The sequence below is a fragment of the Colletotrichum graminicola genome (genome assembly GCF_000149035.1).
Source record: "Colletotrichum graminicola M1.001 genomic scaffold supercont1.5, whole genome shotgun sequence".
NCBI lineage: Eukaryota > Fungi > Ascomycota > Sordariomycetes > Glomerellales > Glomerellaceae > Colletotrichum > Colletotrichum graminicola.
This window is the reverse complement of record NW_007361009.1, coordinates 461,794-481,047: the sequence shown is the minus strand read 5'-3', so window position 1 is coordinate 481,047 and position 19,254 is coordinate 461,794. Positions and strand designations below refer to the sequence as shown.

The 19,254-nt window shown below is 55.0% G+C and overlaps 5 protein-coding genes across 5 annotated transcripts; 4 read left to right on the top strand and 1 right to left on the bottom strand.

Moving 5' to 3' along the window:
- Positions 1 to 18: 18 nt before the first annotated feature.
- GLRG_02507 (uncharacterized protein) lies at positions 19 to 608 on the bottom strand (the record flags this gene model as incomplete). Its single annotated transcript, XM_008092516.1, has 2 exons — positions 19 to 242; positions 437 to 608. 2 exons carry the CDS (start codon positions 606 to 608, stop codon positions 19 to 21), a joined length of 396 nt encoding a protein of 131 aa, XP_008090707.1.
- A 3,578-nt stretch (positions 609 to 4,186) lies between these two features.
- On the top strand, positions 4,187 to 6,503 carry GLRG_02506 (pH-response regulator; the record flags this gene model as incomplete). The annotated part of the gene is made up of 3 exons (XM_008092515.1): positions 4,187 to 4,376; positions 4,442 to 5,933; positions 5,987 to 6,503. The coding sequence occupies 3 exons, from the start codon at positions 4,187 to 4,189 to the stop codon at positions 6,501 to 6,503; spliced, it is 2,199 nt and encodes a 732-aa protein (XP_008090706.1).
- A 3,682-nt stretch (positions 6,504 to 10,185) lies between these two features.
- GLRG_02505 (uncharacterized protein) lies at positions 10,186 to 12,003 on the top strand (the record flags this gene model as incomplete). The annotated part of the gene is made up of 1 exon (XM_008092514.1): positions 10,186 to 12,003. One exon carries the CDS (start codon positions 10,186 to 10,188, stop codon positions 12,001 to 12,003), a length of 1,818 nt encoding a protein of 605 aa, XP_008090705.1.
- An 863-nt stretch (positions 12,004 to 12,866) lies between these two features.
- Positions 12,867 to 15,898, top strand: GLRG_02504 (uncharacterized protein; the record flags this gene model as incomplete). Its single annotated transcript, XM_008092513.1, has 5 exons — positions 12,867 to 12,942; positions 13,046 to 13,356; positions 13,422 to 14,736; positions 14,793 to 15,611; positions 15,666 to 15,898. 5 exons carry the CDS (start codon positions 12,867 to 12,869, stop codon positions 15,896 to 15,898), a joined length of 2,754 nt encoding a protein of 917 aa, XP_008090704.1.
- Positions 15,899 to 17,214: 1,316 nt separating this feature from the next.
- Positions 17,215 to 18,624, top strand: GLRG_02503 (CDP-alcohol phosphatidyltransferase; the record flags this gene model as incomplete). Its single annotated transcript, XM_008092512.1, has 3 exons — positions 17,215 to 17,522; positions 17,618 to 17,760; positions 17,822 to 18,624. The coding sequence occupies 3 exons, from the start codon at positions 17,215 to 17,217 to the stop codon at positions 18,622 to 18,624; spliced, it is 1,254 nt and encodes a 417-aa protein (XP_008090703.1).
- Positions 18,625 to 19,254: the final 630 nt, after the last annotated feature.

Sequence of the window (19,254 nt, the reverse complement as noted above, 5' to 3'; positions counted from 1 at the left end):
AAAGGTACCGGCGTACCTTCATCTGAATTCCTCATTGTCTGACATAGGAGGGCGCTTGCTTGTCGGGCGACCTGGGGAGGGGGGAGTTGCATACTCAATACCAACAAGGAAGGGGTTCTGTGGCCCCCCAAAAGCAACAACTTTGCAGCGATTCACCTTGACGCATGTATCGGCTGGTGTGACGTTTTCGTTTGGGCTGGAGGGGGTGGTTACATATTCAAAGTTGTCGATGTCCAACATGACTGTACTGTGTAAGCAATCGCATTGATGCCCGGCAGGCTGGACGGCATTCCACGATAGACGAGGCTTCTTTGGATGCTGACAGTGTAGGCAATCGTGTATGCCGCTGCCCAGGAGTGAGAGGTCTGGGTGAGGGGACAGAAGTCGATACATGGTATTCCGGGGTTGGTCTCAATTGGACTGGTCGGCTACACACTCTCACCTGCTGGTGCCTCGCGCCAACGCGGGTTGACTACCACGCGAGAGCCATACAGCAGCAGGGCATGTCTCAAACACTGAACACGGACAGCTGTCTGTTTGCCGTGCGGACAGCCAATTCCCCAGAAAACGTCAAGAAGAGTTGGCAACCTTGACAAGGTACTCGACATCGGATCTCGCAGCGGCCCTTGCCGGCCATTGACTTTGCTTGGCGCCGTTTGGTCGTTCGAGGAACAACCAGGCATCATGTACGGGGCAGAGACAACAACCTGCCGAAGCACAGCCAAGCAGCCCGATACCTTACGAGACACACGCGCACCTCAAGAAGGCGGTATGGTCGAGGCCAAGCGCAGTGCTGCTCCCCAGCGGCGTGGTAGCTGTCGCACTTGATCTTTTCGTCGTGACGGGTTATACAGCGGATGGGCGACGTTGACCGAAGCCGGCGGTCTACTGGGCTGGGCTGGGCTGGACTGGACTGGACTGGACTGTCGGGGATGGATTGGCATGGAAGCCAGCGGGACACGCATGGCGAACAACCTTGGGGTTAGCTTCAGAATCCGAGACGGCGAGGCGCCGTGTCACAAAGTTGCTTATAGACATGAGGTCCAGATGCGTCAGATTCTCCCGTCTGGATGAGGCCCACCCGCTCCCACAAAGGCGGGAATCACAGGGCTTCCCATTGGGTTTCCCGGCGAGACGAGCCCCGGAAGGAAACGAAGGGCTCAAACTCACGTCCAGGTCTCTCTGATGAGTGTTTCGCCCCTCCGCCATGGCTCTCTTTTTGGTTTACAGAATTGTCCACTAGGTAGCAGACTATCCGTACTAGGGACTACTAGGTACTACGGTAGGTAAGGTGAAAGTATGGTAGCGCACGCACGTGGCACGGCTTCGGCAGGTTGGAATCCTGAAATAGCGAAATAACCCAGGATAGCGTTGGCATGCGTTGTTGCCGCCAACGGAACCTACATAGTTTCCCTGCTGTAAGCGGGGGGCGTCCGGTTTCGACCCAGAGCGTGGCCATCCATACATGCATCTACAGGACATGGTTGCCGTTTGACATTCGGCACTGCACTGCGGGTCGTTGCTTTCTGTCCCGACACGCTGGGGCAAAACTGCGAATAAGCAGTCCGCGGGCGACGGTAAATGAGCCTCCTGTACGCAGTAAGGATACCCGCGACGTAGTCGGTCCACGATTGTCAGGTTTGTAGCAATGGTTGATTGCGAGTCGACGGTGAGCGGGTGCAAGTCTGTAATTACAGTGTAAGGATGCATGCGACCAACAACGACGTTGCGCACACTACGACGGATACTCCGTACGGAGTACTACTCCGTACTATCTACGGATACATGGTAGGTAGTATGCAACAGACCCCTGGAATCCACGCACCCACAGAGGTTCCACTTACTCCTGGCCGACAAGGGGCCGTTGATTCACAATTTCATGCCTCTGCAACAATGGTTCGAGCGATGAATCTAGACTGTCGTTACAAATCCCTTGCCCTTTCACAAGCCCCAAGAAGCGGCCAGCGTGGGGGGGTACGGGATGGGATGGTGATGGGTTAGAAACTCGCCGACGGGACTCGCTGGCTTACAGGATAGGTGCAAAACCTCAAAGCAGACGTCTAGACGATCCTACATTGTCCACTGCCTGGCTGTCTGCCTGCCTGCCTGCCTGCCTTGAGCACTTGGATGAAGAACGAGAAAAGGGCACGCACCGCGCATTCCCTCTTCCATCGCGAACCTCACTCATTCAGCTGAGCTTTGATGAATCAGGGTCGATAGGTTCTTGAGGGCTGCATCGCGACCTGCTCGATCGAGACAAGTTCGCTATGCCGGCGTCGGCGTGTGCGATGATACCCATGGCCTACACGTACTTAGGTCCCTGAATATCCGTACAGGCAAGCAATACACGATGTATATGTCTGGTGGGTGCGCGCGGCGTGAAATACCGGGTGCGAAGTGATAAGCAGGGCCCGCCATGAAAGCACGCGATTGCGCGCATTCGGTTTTTGCAGATGGCCGGCGGGCCTGCGTACCATTACGCTATACTCCGTAGTGTGCGTAGTAAGTCCGTACACTGGACGAAGATGATGGGGTCTGGTTGGGCGTGGACGAATCTTGTCATTCTCCATCCATCGTCGAGGTGATATCAGCCGTGACCCAGGAAATGAAAGACGCCAATGGTCGACCGACGTCTTGTTGGTCTGGGTTCCAACAAGCGGCGCCGCAATGCCTCGTTGCCGCTTTGCCGTTATGTCTTGTGTTCCAGCCAGTCCTCGGTTGTATTTGATGTCCTGTCGATAACCAGCCGGGCGAGAACAAGGCCATTGTGCAGGACGGTAAGTATCCGTACCCGGTTTTCTCATGCTCGCACCAAACCAGGGCGTCCCGGGTGGAGTCACATGCTACCTACAGGGTGACAGGGGTAAGTAAAATACCCCTATGATGTTACCCCCCATAACCGACATCATATAGAGGGGGAATGTTCACCAAAAGTGAACTTCTGCAGTAGGGGGATGGACGTTAGTTACCTAACCGGGGTATTTAACTTCGGCCTGGTACCATTGTACCTATATCGATAGGATGTATATGGTATGTATTGCACTGCGTAGTTTAGGTACGCTACTACCCAAGGTACATCATACCCATGCACCTACCTAATCATAGGCATGTACACATTACTCCGTACACATGTCCGATACTCGCCTACGGAGTGCTTGTAGCGCATCTGTCATCATCGAGGCACACTTGCTCCGGGCCCGATTCAGTCTCGCAGACGAGCCATCATTTCTACACAATTACCGTACGGGAACCTGCCCAAGTAAAGACTTAGCCACAAGAACGGGCATCGCAGAGTAGGTAGGTAAACTGAGAAAGCCGCTGGCATTACATTCCATGGTAGTGCCCCAGCCACAACCAGCTACGCAATGTCTCTGCTCCCCATGTCTCTCGCTCTGGCTCTCTTGATCTCTCGCCTCACCCCACCCTTTCCTTTACTTGCGCGCACACCCCTGGTCCCGACCCCCCCCTCGTCGGCCTCTCTGTGACCCAAAACTGTACACCCTCGCTGCATCCACGGCTGGTGACCCACCTTTTCTTTCTCGCTCCCTCCACACACAAGTCATCCACTCTCCCACTCTCCTACCCACATCGTCTTCCTCCCCAGATCGTGCGTACCTTTGTCTCCTTCTCCCTCTTCCTTTCTCCAGGTCGACACGAGGGAACTCGATCCCACTTCACTTCGCACAACCTCAACCTCAACCTCAATCTCGGCTTCAACGTTGCATGCACCCTGCACTCACAGGCCACGACCGAAACTCCCCGCCCATCATTTTTACTTCGTCCTGTTCGATTTGATTTGTACCCTCGACCGAATCGCCAGCAACTTTGCGACATTGTTTCAGGCCCACAACCAACGCCCGCCAGTAATCACGTCCCCGAACAGCACTTGGGAACAAAGGAGCAGAAGAAAACGGCACTGAAAACAAGAAAGAGGGACAGGAACCAAACCGCCCCGATTGTCATTCTTTGACATTGTTGTTTATGTCACTGTTTTAAACCATCTCGACGTCTCCTGCCGAACAGACGATGCCGCGCGACGCTTTCATATCGAATTAGCCAATTCTCGACTTCCTCGCGACGACACCCAATCTCTTCGGGCGCAGCCCACACAATCCCCGCCGCGTCTTGACGACGCCGGCTTCCCGTATTTCTCTGAAGCAGGTTTCCTCGACGACGAACCGCCATCATGTTGCGACCGGCGACCCCCATGTCGGTCCTGCTCTTTGCGGCCTTCGCCCTGCTCCTGCTTTCTACCTTATCCACACCCATCATCAAGCCAATCCCACTTGGCAGCTTCAAGGGTGCCAACTTTGGAGTCTTCGGTGTCTGCAGGGCCAATGGCAAGTGCGAAGGCCCCGAGATTGGCTATGACACCAGTAAGTTGACCGTCGTGGCTCTCTGTTCAACCATATTGATGACCACAAACTAACACCTTATCCAGCCAAAGTCTTTGCGGCTGCAGACCACAGGGGCGCCTTCGATCTCCCAGACTCGGCCCGAAACACACTCTCGGCCATTCTGATCGTTCACCCCATCGCTGCCCTTACGACGCTCATCATGTTCATCATGGGGGCCGTCGCTCACCTCCACTCACCCTCTCACTCAGCGAGGTACCTACTTGCCGTCTTCATCTTCTCCTTCATTGACTTTCTCATCTGTCTCCTCGCCTTTCTGGTCGATGTTCTCTTGTTCGTCCCTCACATGGCCTGGGGCTCATACATTGTCCTTGCCGCCACGATTCTTGTTGGAATGAGTGCGCTCGTGGCCTGCGCTATGCGGCGTATGCTGGTCAGCAGAAAAGCCAGGAAGAAGCGCATCGCAGAGAATGCCGAAATGAGCGGCGAGAACTACTACAACCGCGAGGCTCAATCCAAGCCCGCTGTTCCCGCCAGCCCGCAGCCGACCATGCCCGTTGTAAGCGGTGGAAATGGCATGGACAAGATGCCTACATATGCCTCATTCGAATCCCAGAAGGACGACCAGGTCAGCGATGAACGCATTCCCCTGACGTCCAGGAGCCCCGTCAATGGTTTCCAAGGTGCTGCGGCTGCGATGGATGCCCCCCCCTCACGATCTGGATCTGTTCCGCCTCACCAGAGAGATCCGTATGGGAACCCAATGCCGCCACAAGACGGCTTCGGTCCCAGGAGAGGGCCTTCCCAAGAGCGCATGAGAGGTAGAGGCGGCCCGCCGCCTGGCGGATTTAGAGGACGCGGCGGCGGTGGTGGCTACGGCAGGGGTGGGTACAACAACTACGGACCGCCACCTCCAGGAAGAGGCGGTTATGGCCCTCCGGGACGAGGAGGCTACGGTGGCCCCCCTCCTGGTGGTCGAGGTGGATACGGACCGCCACCCCGTGGCGGATTTGGCCCGAATGGCATGCGAGGCGGACGGCCGCCTCCGCCGGGCTACCAACCTGGCCCCGGTGGGCCTGGACCCTATGATCGCGGACCAAGTCCGGGCAACGGCTATGGTGGTCCCCCTCCCGGTGGGCCTGGGCCCTACGACCGCAGACCAAGTCCGGGCAACGGCTATGGCGGTCCCCCTCCCGGTGGCCCATACGCCGCACGTCGCTCCATGGACATGGCTCCGGGATATATCAGTGCAAACAACAGCACAAACCCTTCCCTCCCCTCCATCCCCCAGCAGCAAGGCTATGAGACCTACAATCCAGAGCGTACGAGCTTGCCGCGAGCCGAGTCTCCCCCACCTCTCCCTGGCGATGTACCGCCCCTAATGGCCGGTCAAGCGGTTGAGATGAACGCAGTGACGGGAAGCCCGTCTCACGCACCGACAGGTTTTGGCCAGTTCCGAGACAGTGACGCTGATATCGCGGGCATGGTTGGACTACAGCAGCAGAATGGTGGAAATAGAGCCCCGCCTCGGAGGCATGACACATACATGACTGAGGGGAGCAGGTACAGCACAGACGAGTAAGCCCACCAGATTTCTGCACATGTTATCTGTACTAATCCGGAACCCATAGGGCATACCTACCCCCACGTCAAGCTTGGAACCAAAATGGTAACGCATCGCGCATGGCGTCCCCGCTGCAACGTGGCGAGCTACCTGCCCGTAGCTCACCTGCGCCGGCGGGCAGCGACTACTATGAAGACGTCGATCCGCGCTTTGCGGACGCTCCGTCTTCGGCCCCGGCTTCCAGAGCAGGCGCCCCGCCGGCTCTTCAGGTACCTCTACCCGCGCCCAACATGTATGATGACGCTCATGCCGATGCCGGTGCACGTAGCCCGGGCGCCGAGTCTGACCTGTCAAACTTCACCTCGATATCCCAAAGAGGGATAAACCCAAGGTGGAACCCCGCTCCTCCGATACCTGGGTTTCATCAGCAGATGCCGCCACGTCGGCCGGTTCAACAGCGACGGCAGGACATGCTGTTGAACAACAACCCCGACTTCGAACTACCCGGTAGCCGCCTCGGGCCCCCATCCCGAATGGGAGGCAACGGTATGATACCCGGCAGTGCGTACCCGCCGGGCTTCTAATTACTACAACTTCATCTCTTTTCACTCAGCCATAATCGGGCCCGTTCTCCTCAGTTGAGTCAACTCGCCGCATGTATACACCAGTCAGGGGTTGCCTGGCATTTCATTTCTTGACTCTCCTTCAGCAACGCGAGCCGCCATTTCGAGTCAGCGCAGGCTCATGATGTTTATATCCTCATGTCCTTCAGCCGATACCCCAAGCAACATTCGATTATGTCCTGCCCAGTACATACACCCGACTCGTCAATTCACTCAAAATGAGCACTTCTCTTCTGACACGAGCTTCTTTGCATCTAAAGCGGTGGATACAGCGGAGTTTTCCTTTTTGGCACTCCCCAAAATTTCTCTTAAAAATCGTTTAACTTCAAACGTAAGGACAACTTGGTCCTTTTTCTTTTTTTCATGATGTGGCCAGAGGTTATGTTATTGGGCTCTCTCGACCTTATTTTTTTTACGAGAGCAGTTAGCTCACTGATTACCCCCGGTCTCTCGACTCTGATCCTGAAACGAGGTATGCGGGATGTGGTGGAGCATTGTTGAGGCACGACGAAGCTATCTTCTCGGCTGTCGTCAACCTATTACCTGGAAGAGCCCGGTGTGTGGGGGAAACGATTACAAAAGATGGTTTCAGGATGGTTGGGCTTGGTTCTTGAAACGTGCCTTGGATTTCTTGCATGTGGCAGTGAAGGCATTGACGGTTTCTTCTCCAGTGTAAAGCGGAGTATATTGGGCGCCTTCGCGTCGATTCACTTGGGCCGCATTGCGTGTTGTCTTGAGCGCGGGTGATCGCGGAACAACATAAGTAGTGGCTGGAATAATCCAAGAGATGCTATATTCGTCCAAATGATGACCTGAATGGCGACCCGCTTATGTTTCTAATCCAAGAAGTCAAATTAGCGTTACGGCAATAAAAGGCCATGCAAGCGAATGCCGTTCAGGCGTCACAGTCGTAGAGCCTCGTATGGGTATCGGATTATGATCGCAGCCAACTTACTCATGTCCTGCAACGGGTCAGCAACCCTGGAGCTGCTCCGCAGACAAGGTTACACGACTAACAACTCGATCGTTGATCTAGATGCAGATATATGAGCGATGGAGAATCCTGGCCACTAGCACATTCGCTGATCAAACCAACACGAAAGTTACAGACTAATTGCACCCAGCGACTGTATGTGTGTGTGTGTGTGTGTTGCACCGTCCCTCTCCCGGCCAATCTGCAAACGGTCAATTGCCAGACGAAGGAAGAGGCCGGCTTGGCAGATTGTAGGTGGTGCCTCGGGGCCTTGACATCTGGCCTCATTCCGGATGAAAGCCGCCGAGGTTGAGCTTGGACAACGGGCGTGCAGGAGGGGGGCAACAAGCCGGATCCTCGTCGTCCAGTCGGTTGCGATTGGCCGGGTTAGCTAATCTGTGTCCTCGCAACAGTACCGTACTCTCGCCGCTCCCTTGTGGCGGAGACGTTAAGGGAGGGGCTGAACGGCATCGTTATGTCCGTCTCTAACTGGGTGTCTGTGGTTCGAACGGCCATGGGTGTAGAATGGCTGTAGGCATGCACTGTCCTCGTGGCCCAAGAACAGGGCGATCCTCTGTCACATCTCGAAGGCTATGACAGACGATGGAATTGGCGGCTCACTCGGATAGGCTTAATTTGCATCAAACAAGGCCGCGGGCCGGCCAGATATCAGGGTCTTGGCCTAAAACCCCTTGGGACGATGACGCCTCACACCAGACGAAAAACCTTAAGATGACCAAGCTTTGTTTCTTGGCCGCGCTATAATTATACCCCCTGTGGGAAGAGAGATGAACACAAGCTTCGGGCGTGAGAGGGGACCAAACAAATGCATTCTAGAGTTTGGCTTTTGTTAGGTACAGCCAAGCAGTCAGATTTGTTGTTCGTTTGTCGCTGGGTGTGACGTACATCTGAGACCGTCGGCTGGCGCTTTTTGCCACCCGGTATTCAAATATGCCTGTCCTAAACACTAGGTAGAAAGGTTCTCTCATTGGACTAGGAAAGGAACAAAGGCACAGGGTGCTCAAGGATGGTGCACCCCGCTCTCGCCGCCGTTGGGGGATCGAGTGAGTCTGGGACCATTTGATCGGACGGTCGTTGTGGCGTTGCAAGTACCATTCGGTCAACGAAGCGTCTGTCCTCAAGGTTCTGAGGGTGTGCCATGTACGGTGTTGGCCTGGCCATAGGCAATGTTTGGCTGTGGAGGCCATCGAATCCTCTTGACGGGTTGTCGGGAAAGTTGAAGGACGTGTGTATGTGCTTGCGGCAATGATCCGGTACTGACAGACCGACCGAATACAAGATGCGAGTCGGCTGAAAGCAGACAGTAGTAGAGAAGACGGCTGTCTTCCGAGGTATCTTGGCTATGAGAGATGGGTCGTGGACGGAAGGTGGAGGACGTAGATATCCATGCATAGCTTCGTTGCACTCGCACTGGCGCCTCAAGCTCGGGGTTCCGATACCTGTATTCAGAACCACCTCACTAGCATCCGACATCTTTTGATATTAGTATCGCACAGGAACCTCCCCTTCAGAAGCTCGGCCTTTGACGGCAGATGCAAAGCAACATTTGCTTCGTTTTATATACTGTGGTAGCCTCGAGAATTACACCCCATAGTGTCGACATAAATCACGAAGAGCTGTGTCGGTATTCTTTGTGAGCACTTCAACTCTCGTAGCCGGTCCTCTCCGAGCTTGGGAAAAAAAAAAGGCACCGAGGCCTTTGATGTTGGCGAGATCTGGGGGATTCTCGAAGGACGTCCACGTGGGGCGCTACAAGTGCTGTTGCAAAATCTCAAAAAAGCCTTCTTCGGGTTTCTTGTTGATGCTAAAATGTGGGTTTTGCTTTCATCGGCCTGTTCCGGCTGGCAAGTGTGTTGTTTTGGAAGTTTGCTTTGGCGTCATTCGATCTTATATACCTTGATGGCGATAAGGCGACCAGTGTGATTCTTGTCTGTTTTATTACTCTACCGGTAGAACTTATCAAACTATTTACACACCAGAGAAAGCGAGATAGGGCGATAGGAAAACACACCGTCTCGCTCTTACCCCCTTCGTGCATTCTTGCAAGCCACCCACACACTTTTGGGCGAGGCACCAGGAAGGAGCCTACAGTCGGTTTCCTGACGAGGCCACATAGCCGCCTGCTGCGGCTTCACTTCACCTGTAGATCGTGCCTTCCTGTCCAGAGGCCGCCAACGGGCGTCCCTTCCATCCGGCCTTCAGCCTGTGGTCTTGCCCATCTCACACGAAATCCTACTTTCCACATCATCGGCCCCTTTCTCTTGGCTCTTCAACCCCATCTCCTCCTTACAAACTCCAATATCTGAACCATCATAATCTCCATCCTCGACTTGCGGTTTCTGTCAGTAATCGGCTTGCTCTTGTCCCATATCCATCACCTTCTCGACTTCCGACCGACATGACCTGAAGTCGTTACATCCAATTTCTTTTTTCTGGGCGTCACCTTCCACCGGCTCAACATCAGTTGTTTTCTTCATCCACCACAACGAACAGAAGCAGCACATCACTCCTTTGGATGCTCTTCATCTGGACCATATCCCTGTCTGGATCGACAGGAAATTTCATGCTTGGTCAAGCACGTATCCGTATCAAAGGATACACGATTTTGTTGGGGGCTTTCAGATATTGTGGACGCCTCTGATTATCAACATGGACCATCTATCTTCTTGTTCCTCGTCGACGGGAACAGCCACCTACACCCGACAATCTGTCAGCACCTTCCAGCAAGATGCCCCCAAGCAAACCTATACAACGGCTGGTACCATCTACAATCCAAGCAACTCTCAGCCGCTCCAGCCTCCCGTTCGTCGTGGCCGCGCCCTCAAGTGGCCTCCCGTCGGCGCTGCCGCCTCGGAGCTCTCCCTTTTTCCCAAGTCGGTTCTTGCTGGCTTGCCTCTGAAGTCTCAGAGCCTCACCCCCAAATCCACAAGCCCACTCCCCCATCAGATCCCCAAATATTCGCCTCTTCAGCAGAACTACGACCGGGCCATCAGCCCCGTCACCGACAACAGCCGCGATTCCCCGAACGATTCGGATGTTTCAAGCCTCCCCTCCTCTCGCATTCCATCATACACCATGAACAGCAGCCAGGTATCCCCGGTTGATGGTGTCATGTCCACCCCTGCCGTGGGCAAACGTGTTGATATAGAGTCGAGCGACGACGAAGATGAAGAGAGCACTGGCGAGAACCCTCTCAAGAATTTCACTGTCAAGGGTCTCCAGAACCTAGCCTCCTACCCCAACCCGAACCAGAAGAGGGCGCAGAAGACGCTCCTTCGTGCTCGGCCGGGTGCCACTCCAGTCTCGTCCACCGGCAACGTTAATCACACGGCAACTCCATCCTATGGAACACAGTTTTTCGATACGCCCGATATGGTAAAAAATGATTCCATTTCCCCGGGTCTCTTCCATTCTGCCAAGACCGACCCGAATGCCGTCCTCAAGCTACAGGTCGATCAGAGACCGATTCGAGACCTTGACATATCCTGGAGAGCCAACGACGCAACGCCGTCCCCACCTCCGTGTCTCTTCCCTGCTCACAATGTACAGAGAAGCATACCGCATTCTACCTACAAGTCCACTCTCGCGACTGGCCCAGGCGCCCCTCGCCCACTGACCGCTGGCCCTCCAGGCCAACGCCAGTATCGAACATCGACCTTCGATTCCAACATGAAGATGCTCAATTGCGGGTCCAAGGCTGATATGTCCTACGACGGGTCAGTGAACGATGACATTCACCCTCCTGCCAACGCCGTGCAAAACAACATATCGCTTAGTGCGTTGAGACTTGCCGGCTCGGACACGCCTGATCAGCTCAAGTCTGGACTTCATTCGCTTCTCTGTACCTCGACTCCTGACACGGACTATTCATACCAGGGGTCCGTCGAACCCGGAAAGTTATCCGACGTGGACATGAAGAAGATTCTCCAATACATCAATCTTGGCCCCGCCGCTGACACCAACGCCAATGACTGCAAGCACGGATATCGTCAGCCAGAGCCTAACCTTCATGTAACCTTTGGCGAAAGCTGGTTGGCAGATTACCCCAAGACGGATCGCTCTCGCCTGACGAAAGGTACGTGGACGATCGCGGAGGACGAGCTCCGACGACGTGTTGAGAGAATCAATCAGCTTTTCTACGCGGGCACAGGCGAACTTGGAAAGTCTTTCGAGTCTGTGGTCAAGGATGCCGAGTTCAATAACTTCAAGCGCCAGGTCGGTGTCATCGGAGACCGACGGCCCAAGGCCAAGCTGGAGAAGGTTGAGCACACTCCCATCTCGATTCGACAGGCCAACAACATGACGAACAAGGAGGCGGCTGAGCCTTTAGTTGCCTTGGGTGTGTCTTCTGTATTGAACCATATCGAGGGAAAGTACCACAGTCCACAGTTTTACCAATGGGAGGATCCCGAGACAAGCAAAGTTGACGAGTCCGTGGAAGGACGCAAGTCGGTTTTTAGACATTGAAAGAAAAGGATGGAAGCATGGATTGGGCCGAGTTTGCAGTGGCCTTGGGTTCGTTGGTGTCGCTGCTTGGATGAGGACCTGGTTTGGCCCTCGTGTGCATCACCTGAGAGGATGGTCTTGAGAACGGGGTGGATATCGAGCAAGCAGCAGCAGTTGCCAGAGCACAGGTTAGAGGGGACTTGAAGAAGGAAATTGTTAGTGAGTTTCCTAGATTACGACAACAAGGCGGGGCATTAAAGCTGGCCCGTCAGTCTTTTCCAGTTTATTATTCGCAGATAGTCACCCAAAAGTTTATATATCTTCAGGCTCGATGAGAACTCACAAGTGAGCATGTTTGTGAGCAGGCAGAACGTTTACGTCGGCGTCAGGCTCGAACTCCAAAAGCAGACAATACCCGTTAAATTTCGATTTGGGCGACCAAACCTTGCTGAATGCACAGAGAATGAAGAGCAATAGTAGAGCAACAGAAATTTGGCTGAAGAGACACGGTCGATTTATGGCTTATCGTCAAGTTGTCGTCTAGCTGGCCTCTATTGTAAGCGTTGAAACACAAAAAAAGAAGAAGAAGAAGCAAAAAACAGACAGATACACTATATCAAGAGGATCATGCCACTCTGGCAAAACATTTTTCTAAGAGATTAAGACAAGATTATAAACGCGCTGGGCGATTGAATGGTAGAGCCACATATGCATGTTCACAGAGGTGAGGTCGGGACTTGGTCAAAAGTGATTCACGTGACTGGCCCCACCATGTTCAAGGGGTGTGGGACCTGACTGGCGTTATCCCCAAGGACACGGAGCCATCTTCACAATCCACCGACGCCGACCGACCTCAAGCAGTCCGCCAAACACCGTTGCCCAACATGAGCTACGGCAAGAAAGATGAAGATGCCGATTTGGGCCTGGTGAAGGTGGACAGGACCCAGGTATTTCAAGAAGGTGAGTTTCCGAGAGAATTATATTACACTTGCCCATACCGCTCCATCGCCTACCCCTTCGAGATTCGTGCGGCGAGCAAGCTGGCTAATCCCAGGATCAACAGCTCGACTATTCAACAGCTCCCCCATCCAGCCGCGAAGATGTCGAATCCTCCTTACAAAGATCGCCCTTCTGCTCTACACGGGCGAGAAGTTCCCTACCAACGAAGCGACGACTCTCTTCTTCGGCATCTCGAAGCTGTTCCAGAACAAAGATGCCAGCTTGCGACAGATGGTCCACCTTGTCATCAAGGAGCTGGCCCACTCGGCCGAGGACATTATCATGGTTACTAGCACCATCATGAAGGATACTGGCGGCAGCACCGATGCCATCTTCCGGCCCAATGCCATCAGGGCCCTGTGCCGCATTATCGATGTACGCTGAAAGCTGTCTTGAGCTACAAGGGAGGGAAGGGGGCGCCTTGCTAACTCAACCTCTAGGCCACCACAGTCCAGTCCATTGAGCGAGTGATGAAGACCGCCATTGTCGACAAGAACCCCTCCGTTTCTTCCGCGGCCCTTGTTTCTTCGTACCACCTCCTCCCGATCGCCAAGGATGTCGTCCGCCGCTGGCAGAGCGAGACACAGGAAGCTGCCGCTTCGACCAAGTCTTCGAGCGGCTTCTCCTTGGGCTTCTCCTCCTCGAGCGGCCAATTGCCTGCCAACAACTCGACCATGCCTCAGTACCACGCCATTGGTCTGCTATACTCGATGCGCATGCACGATCGTATGGCGCTCGTCAAGATGGTCCAGCAGTTCGGTGCCGCCGGCGCGGTCAAGAGCTCTGCTGCGATCGTCATGCTCGTCCGTCTGGCCGCTCAGCTCGCCGAGGAGGACCCGTCGCTCAGAAAGCCCATGATGCAGCTGCTGGATGGCTGGTTGCGCCACAAGAGCGAGATGGTCAACTTCGAGGCTGCCAAGGCCATCTGTGACATGCGGGATGTCACCGACGCCGAGGTTTCCCAGGCTGTCCACGTCCTCCAGCTCTTCCTCACCTCCCCTCGTGCCGTCACCAAGTTCGCCGCCCTCCGAATTCTCCACAACTTCGCCTCTTTCAAGCCCAACGCCGTCAACGTCTGCAACCCCGACATTGAGCTCCTGATCTCCAACAGCAACAGATCGATCGCCACCTTTGCCATCACCACGCTGCTCAAGACTGGTAACGAGGCTAGTGTCGACCGCCTGATGAAGCAAATCTCTGGTTTCATGTCTGAGATCACGGACGAGTTCAAGATTACCATCGTCGAGGCTATCCGGACCCTGTGCTTGAAGTTCCCTAGCAAGCAAGCTGGGATGCTTGCTTTCCTCAGCGGTATCCTCCGCGACGAGGGCGGTTATGAGTTCAAGCGCGCCGTGGTTGAGAGCATGTTCGACCTGATCAAGTTCGTTCCGGAGTCCAAGGAGGACGCCCTAGCTCACCTGTGCGAGTTCATCGAGGACTGCGAGTTCACCAAGCTCGCAGTTAGAATCCTGCACTTGCTCGGCCTCGAGGGCCCCAAGACTTCCCAGCCTACTAAGTACATTCGCTACATCTACAACAGAGTGGTTCTGGAGAACGCCATCGTGCGTGCCGCTGCCGTCACCGCCCTCGCCAAGTTCGGTGTCGGTCAGAAGGATCCTGATGTCAAGCGCAGTGTCGAGGTTCTCCTTACCAGATGCTTGGACGATGTCGATGACGAAGTCAGAGATCGTGCCGCACTCAACCTCAGACTCATGCACCAGGAGGATGAGATTGCAGAGAAGTTTGTCAAGAACGGTATGCCCGTGACCGAAACCCTGCGAGAAAACCAACCAATACTGACCCCTTTACAGACAGCATGTTCTCCCTGCCGTACTTCGAGCACCAGCTCGTCATGTACGTCACCTCAGAGGACAAGTCCGCGTTCGACAGCCCCTTCGACATCTCTCAGATCCCTGTCGTTACTCGCGAGCAGGCAGATGCTGAAGACCGGACGAAGAAGCTCACGGCGACTGCCCCGTCTCTCAAGCCACCCAAGGCCGGCCCCACAAAGGCTGCGGCGAGTGGCGCGGAGGCTGCTGCATCAGCAACCGCCGTTACTCAGCGTTATGCCCAGGAGCTGATGCAGATCCCCGAGATGAAGGAGTTTGGCAGTGTCCTGAAATCGTCACCTGTCGTCGAGCTTACCGAGTCGGAGATGGAGTACGTCGTCACTGTCGTCAAGCACATCTTCAAGGAGCACATCGTGTTCCAGTACGAGGTCAAGAACACGCTGGATGCGACCGTCCTCGAGAACGTGTCCGTCGTGGCGACGCCGTCGGAAGAGGAGGAGCTCGAGGAGGTTTTCATCATCCAGGCCGAGAAGCTCGCCACAAACGAGCCGGGCAAGCTGTATGTGGCCTTCAAGAAGGTCAACGGAGAGGGTTCCATGCCAGTCAGCAGCATCTCCAACATTCTCAAGTTCACCAGCAAGGAGATCGACCCCACGACAAACGAGCCCGAGGACACTGGCTACGACGACGAGTATGAGGTGGCCGAGTTTGACCTCACGGGCAGCGATTATGTTATTCCCACGTTTGCGAGCAATTTCAATCACATCTGGGAGCAGGTGGGTGCAGCTGGCGAGGAGGCCGAGGAGACTTTGCAGCTCAGCAGCATGAAGAGCATAGCAGGTGAGTCTTTTTCTTTGCATGGACGAAACGTGATTGGGGCTAACAGAAGTACAGAGGCAACGGAGCAACTGGCCAAGGTCTTGTCGCTGCAGCCTCTGGAGGGTACGGATGTGCCAGTCAACCAAACGACACATACCCTCAAGCTGCTCGGCAAGACTGTTGGTGGTGGCAGAGTGGTCGCCAACGTGCGGATGGCTTACTCGTCCAAGTCTGGTGTAACGACGAAGATCACGGTTCGCAGCGAGGAGGAAGGTGTGGCGTCGCTTGTTGTGGCATCTGTTGCTTAAAAAAGAAGACAGTTGTTCGGAGTTTGTGGGATCAATGTAAATGGTCGGATGTTCCAAGCAAGCAAAGATGTACGCACGGCAGTCAAGGAGAGACGAGTACGCTTTTATTACAGCCGACTCCATCGAGCAGTCAACGCCGCCGTTGCCTCCGCAGCCATAGTAGTAAAAAGGGGGGGTGTTAGCATTTCTGGGCGCGCATGCTCGCGCGTTACAGAAGACTGGTGGCTCGTATATCTAGAATGAAGACACGAAGAGATATTTACAAGGTGGCTCCCGCGGGATTGTACTGTGATGTAACACGATGCTGTTAATGTAATCAACCGTGAATATCGTTGGTCTCAAGCCCTTTACCATGTCTGGAAGAAAAGCAAACTCAAAAGGTCAGATTTCAACAATGGTAACCAAATGCGTGGTGTGCAACCCAACCCCTGTCATGAAGCTGTCATGAAGATGTCACGCGGGTGTGTCAAGCCTACTACTAACGGGGCGTGTCAGTTGGGGGGGGGGTTGGCGTTGGCAGTGGCTGTTTGGTTGTTCTAGGGCTGGAATGGGCTTGACAAGTGGGGACGGATCATAAAGCTCAAGGTGGAGGACCGATGCCCAAAGGGGACTAGCGAGCTCGGGGAGACGGGGAGAAAGGAGAGAGAGAGAGAGAGAGAGAGATAGAGAGAGAGAAAATGACGTTGTGGGTTGACGGGCCCGCTGCGTGTGCGCGGGCCTGCGAGCTGTCCAAGAAAAATTTAGCTTGAGCCGGGTCGCGAGCAGAGCGTCGGCCGGCCACTACCACCACGCGACCCTGGGTAGCTTGATACCACATGTCAAGTTCTCTCTTCTGTTGCTCGGAGCTGTTCCTCAAGTTTTTCTGTCGCTTGTCTCGGACCATTTGAAGTGTCTCTGTGGTAGGACTTGACCATTCCCGCACATATACTACCCTCTGTCCTTCTCTGAATCTTTCCCTCTTCGCAATACTCCAACCGGTCTACCTTATCCACTATCCCCACCCGAATCTTTGGCTGCCTCGACACCCCCCCGGTTTGAGGTCATCGTCACCGCTCCTGAAGAGCGACGGTTACGTGAACATCTTGGACCCATCGACTGGTTCTACGGCGTTCGCTAGCTTCCCCGGAGCCCCGCTCAGATCAGAGCTTCCGATCCGCCAAACAGCCGAGAAGAGAAAAGAAAACAAGAAGAAGAAAAAAAACCCCGGCACGATACAAACCACCGTTCGCTTAGCAAACTCGACTTGTTCAGCTACAACATCAACACAACACCACACGACGCGCGTAAGGAAGAACAACCGCACGCTCTCGCCCGCGATGGTTTACGTGCGCCAGGATCGCCTTCCGGCGCTTAAGGAGTACAAGTACTCTGGCGTCGACCATTCACTGACGTCAAAGTACATCCTCAAGCCCTTCTACACCAACGTCGTCATCAAGATCTTCCCCATGAGCATGGCGCCGAACCTCATCACCCTGACCGGCTTCATGTTCGTCGTCGCAAACATCTTGACGCTGCTTTGGTACAACCCGACGCTTGACCAGGACTGCCCCAGCTGGGTCTACTACTCGTGGGCGATCGGCCTGTTCCTGTACCAGACTTTTGACGCCGTTGACGGGTCGCAGGCGTAGGTCCCCCCCTCCTTTCCCCTGAGCTTGCTGTTTGAGTCGGAGCCCGTTGGAGGAGAGACGTGAAGCTAACGTGGACTTTCCGCGACGACAGCCGACGAACCCACCAGTCCGGACCTCTTGGCGAGCTCTTCGACCACGGCGTCGATGCGCTAAACACCTCGCTCGAAGCCCTCATCTTTGCCGCTTCGCAGAACATGGGACAGGGCTGGATGACCGTCGGCATCCTCTTTTCTTGTAAGTCTCTACTTGCGCCCTCCCCAATCACTCAGCAAAGCTAACAGGCCGTTCTCACCAGCCCTCCTCACCTTTTACGTCCAGACGTGGGACGAGTACCACACCAAGACGCTCACCCTGGGCATTGTCAACGGGCCTGTGGAGGGCGTCCTCATCCTCGTCGGCGTCTACGCCCTGACGGGCTACTTGGGCGGCGCTTCCTTCTGGCAGCAGTCGCTCCTCCGCACTTTCGGCGTCTCCGACAAGCTGGGCATCCCCGAAGCCGTGTACGAGCTTTCCTTCACGCAATGGTACATGGCCCAGGGCGCGCTCGTGCTCGTCTTCAACACCGTCGAGTCTGCGCGCAACGTCATCAAGGCTCGCCGTGCGCGCGGCGACCGTTCTCGCGGCGCGCTGCTTGGCCTGCTGCCCTTCTTCGGCATGTGGACGCTCATCGCGTCGTACCTGTTGCTGCACCCCACCATCTTGCACTCGCATCTCGTGCCGTTCGTCTTTTTCGCCGGCGTCGTGAACGCGTACTCTGTCGGACAGATGATCACGGCGCACCTGGTGAAGCTCGACTTCCCATACTGGAACGTCCTGGGCCTGCCGCTTGCGTTTGGGGTCGCCGATGCGCTGGGACCCAAGCTGCAGGAGTACTTTGGATTTGGCTGGCCCAGCGCGCTGGGCGACGACGTCTACCAGGTCGCTTTCATGTTCCTGATGCTCGGCATGGCCATTGGCGTTTACGGCAGCTTCGTCGTGGATGTCATTGTCACCATCTGTGATTATCTTGACATCTGGTGTTTGACAATCAAGCACCCGTGGGTTGAGGGTCGGGACGGCGAGGGCAGTGCCCAGGTCGACGGCAAGAAGTCCCAGTGAAGGCGGAAGGGGAACCAACCTTGCTGCCGCCGGGCTAAGCTAAGCTATGTTGTTTTTCAACCGGGGTGCGTATAGTAGCTGGACCCACGACAGCGGCCGAGACGAGGAGGTCAAATCAAATCTCCAGCATATACGGAGAGCTAATTTCGTCCTGCGATCGTAACCAGCTGCCGAAACGAGGGAGAGGTAAAGTCTCCGGCCAAGGTCGGGCGCTGTCAAGCAGAATTTCGCCTCAGCGCGTCGCCCGGCTTGTCACCGACGACGACTCTCCGTAACAAACATGAACGAGGCCACGGGCTATGGAGGAGAATGAGTATGACCAAGCACACGACAGGAACAAATGATGATTCGGAATGACTGTGGGCGGAGGTTCGGGGGGGTGACGAAGTGGAGTCGGAGAATAATGATGTGACGGGAATCCTACGTATGGTGTTTATTTCTTTCCGCTTCAAGTTGTTTATTGCTGCTACTGCTCCTGATGCCAATTTTCTGCTATTGGTCTTGTTAGTATTTGTGCTTCTTCCACTATCTCTTCCTCTTTTTCTGTTGTGGCAAAGCGGCATATTCCAGGAGTTTGGGCGTATGCGCCGGACGCGACGAAGGAAAGGGGGCGATGGCTGGGCTGGTGGC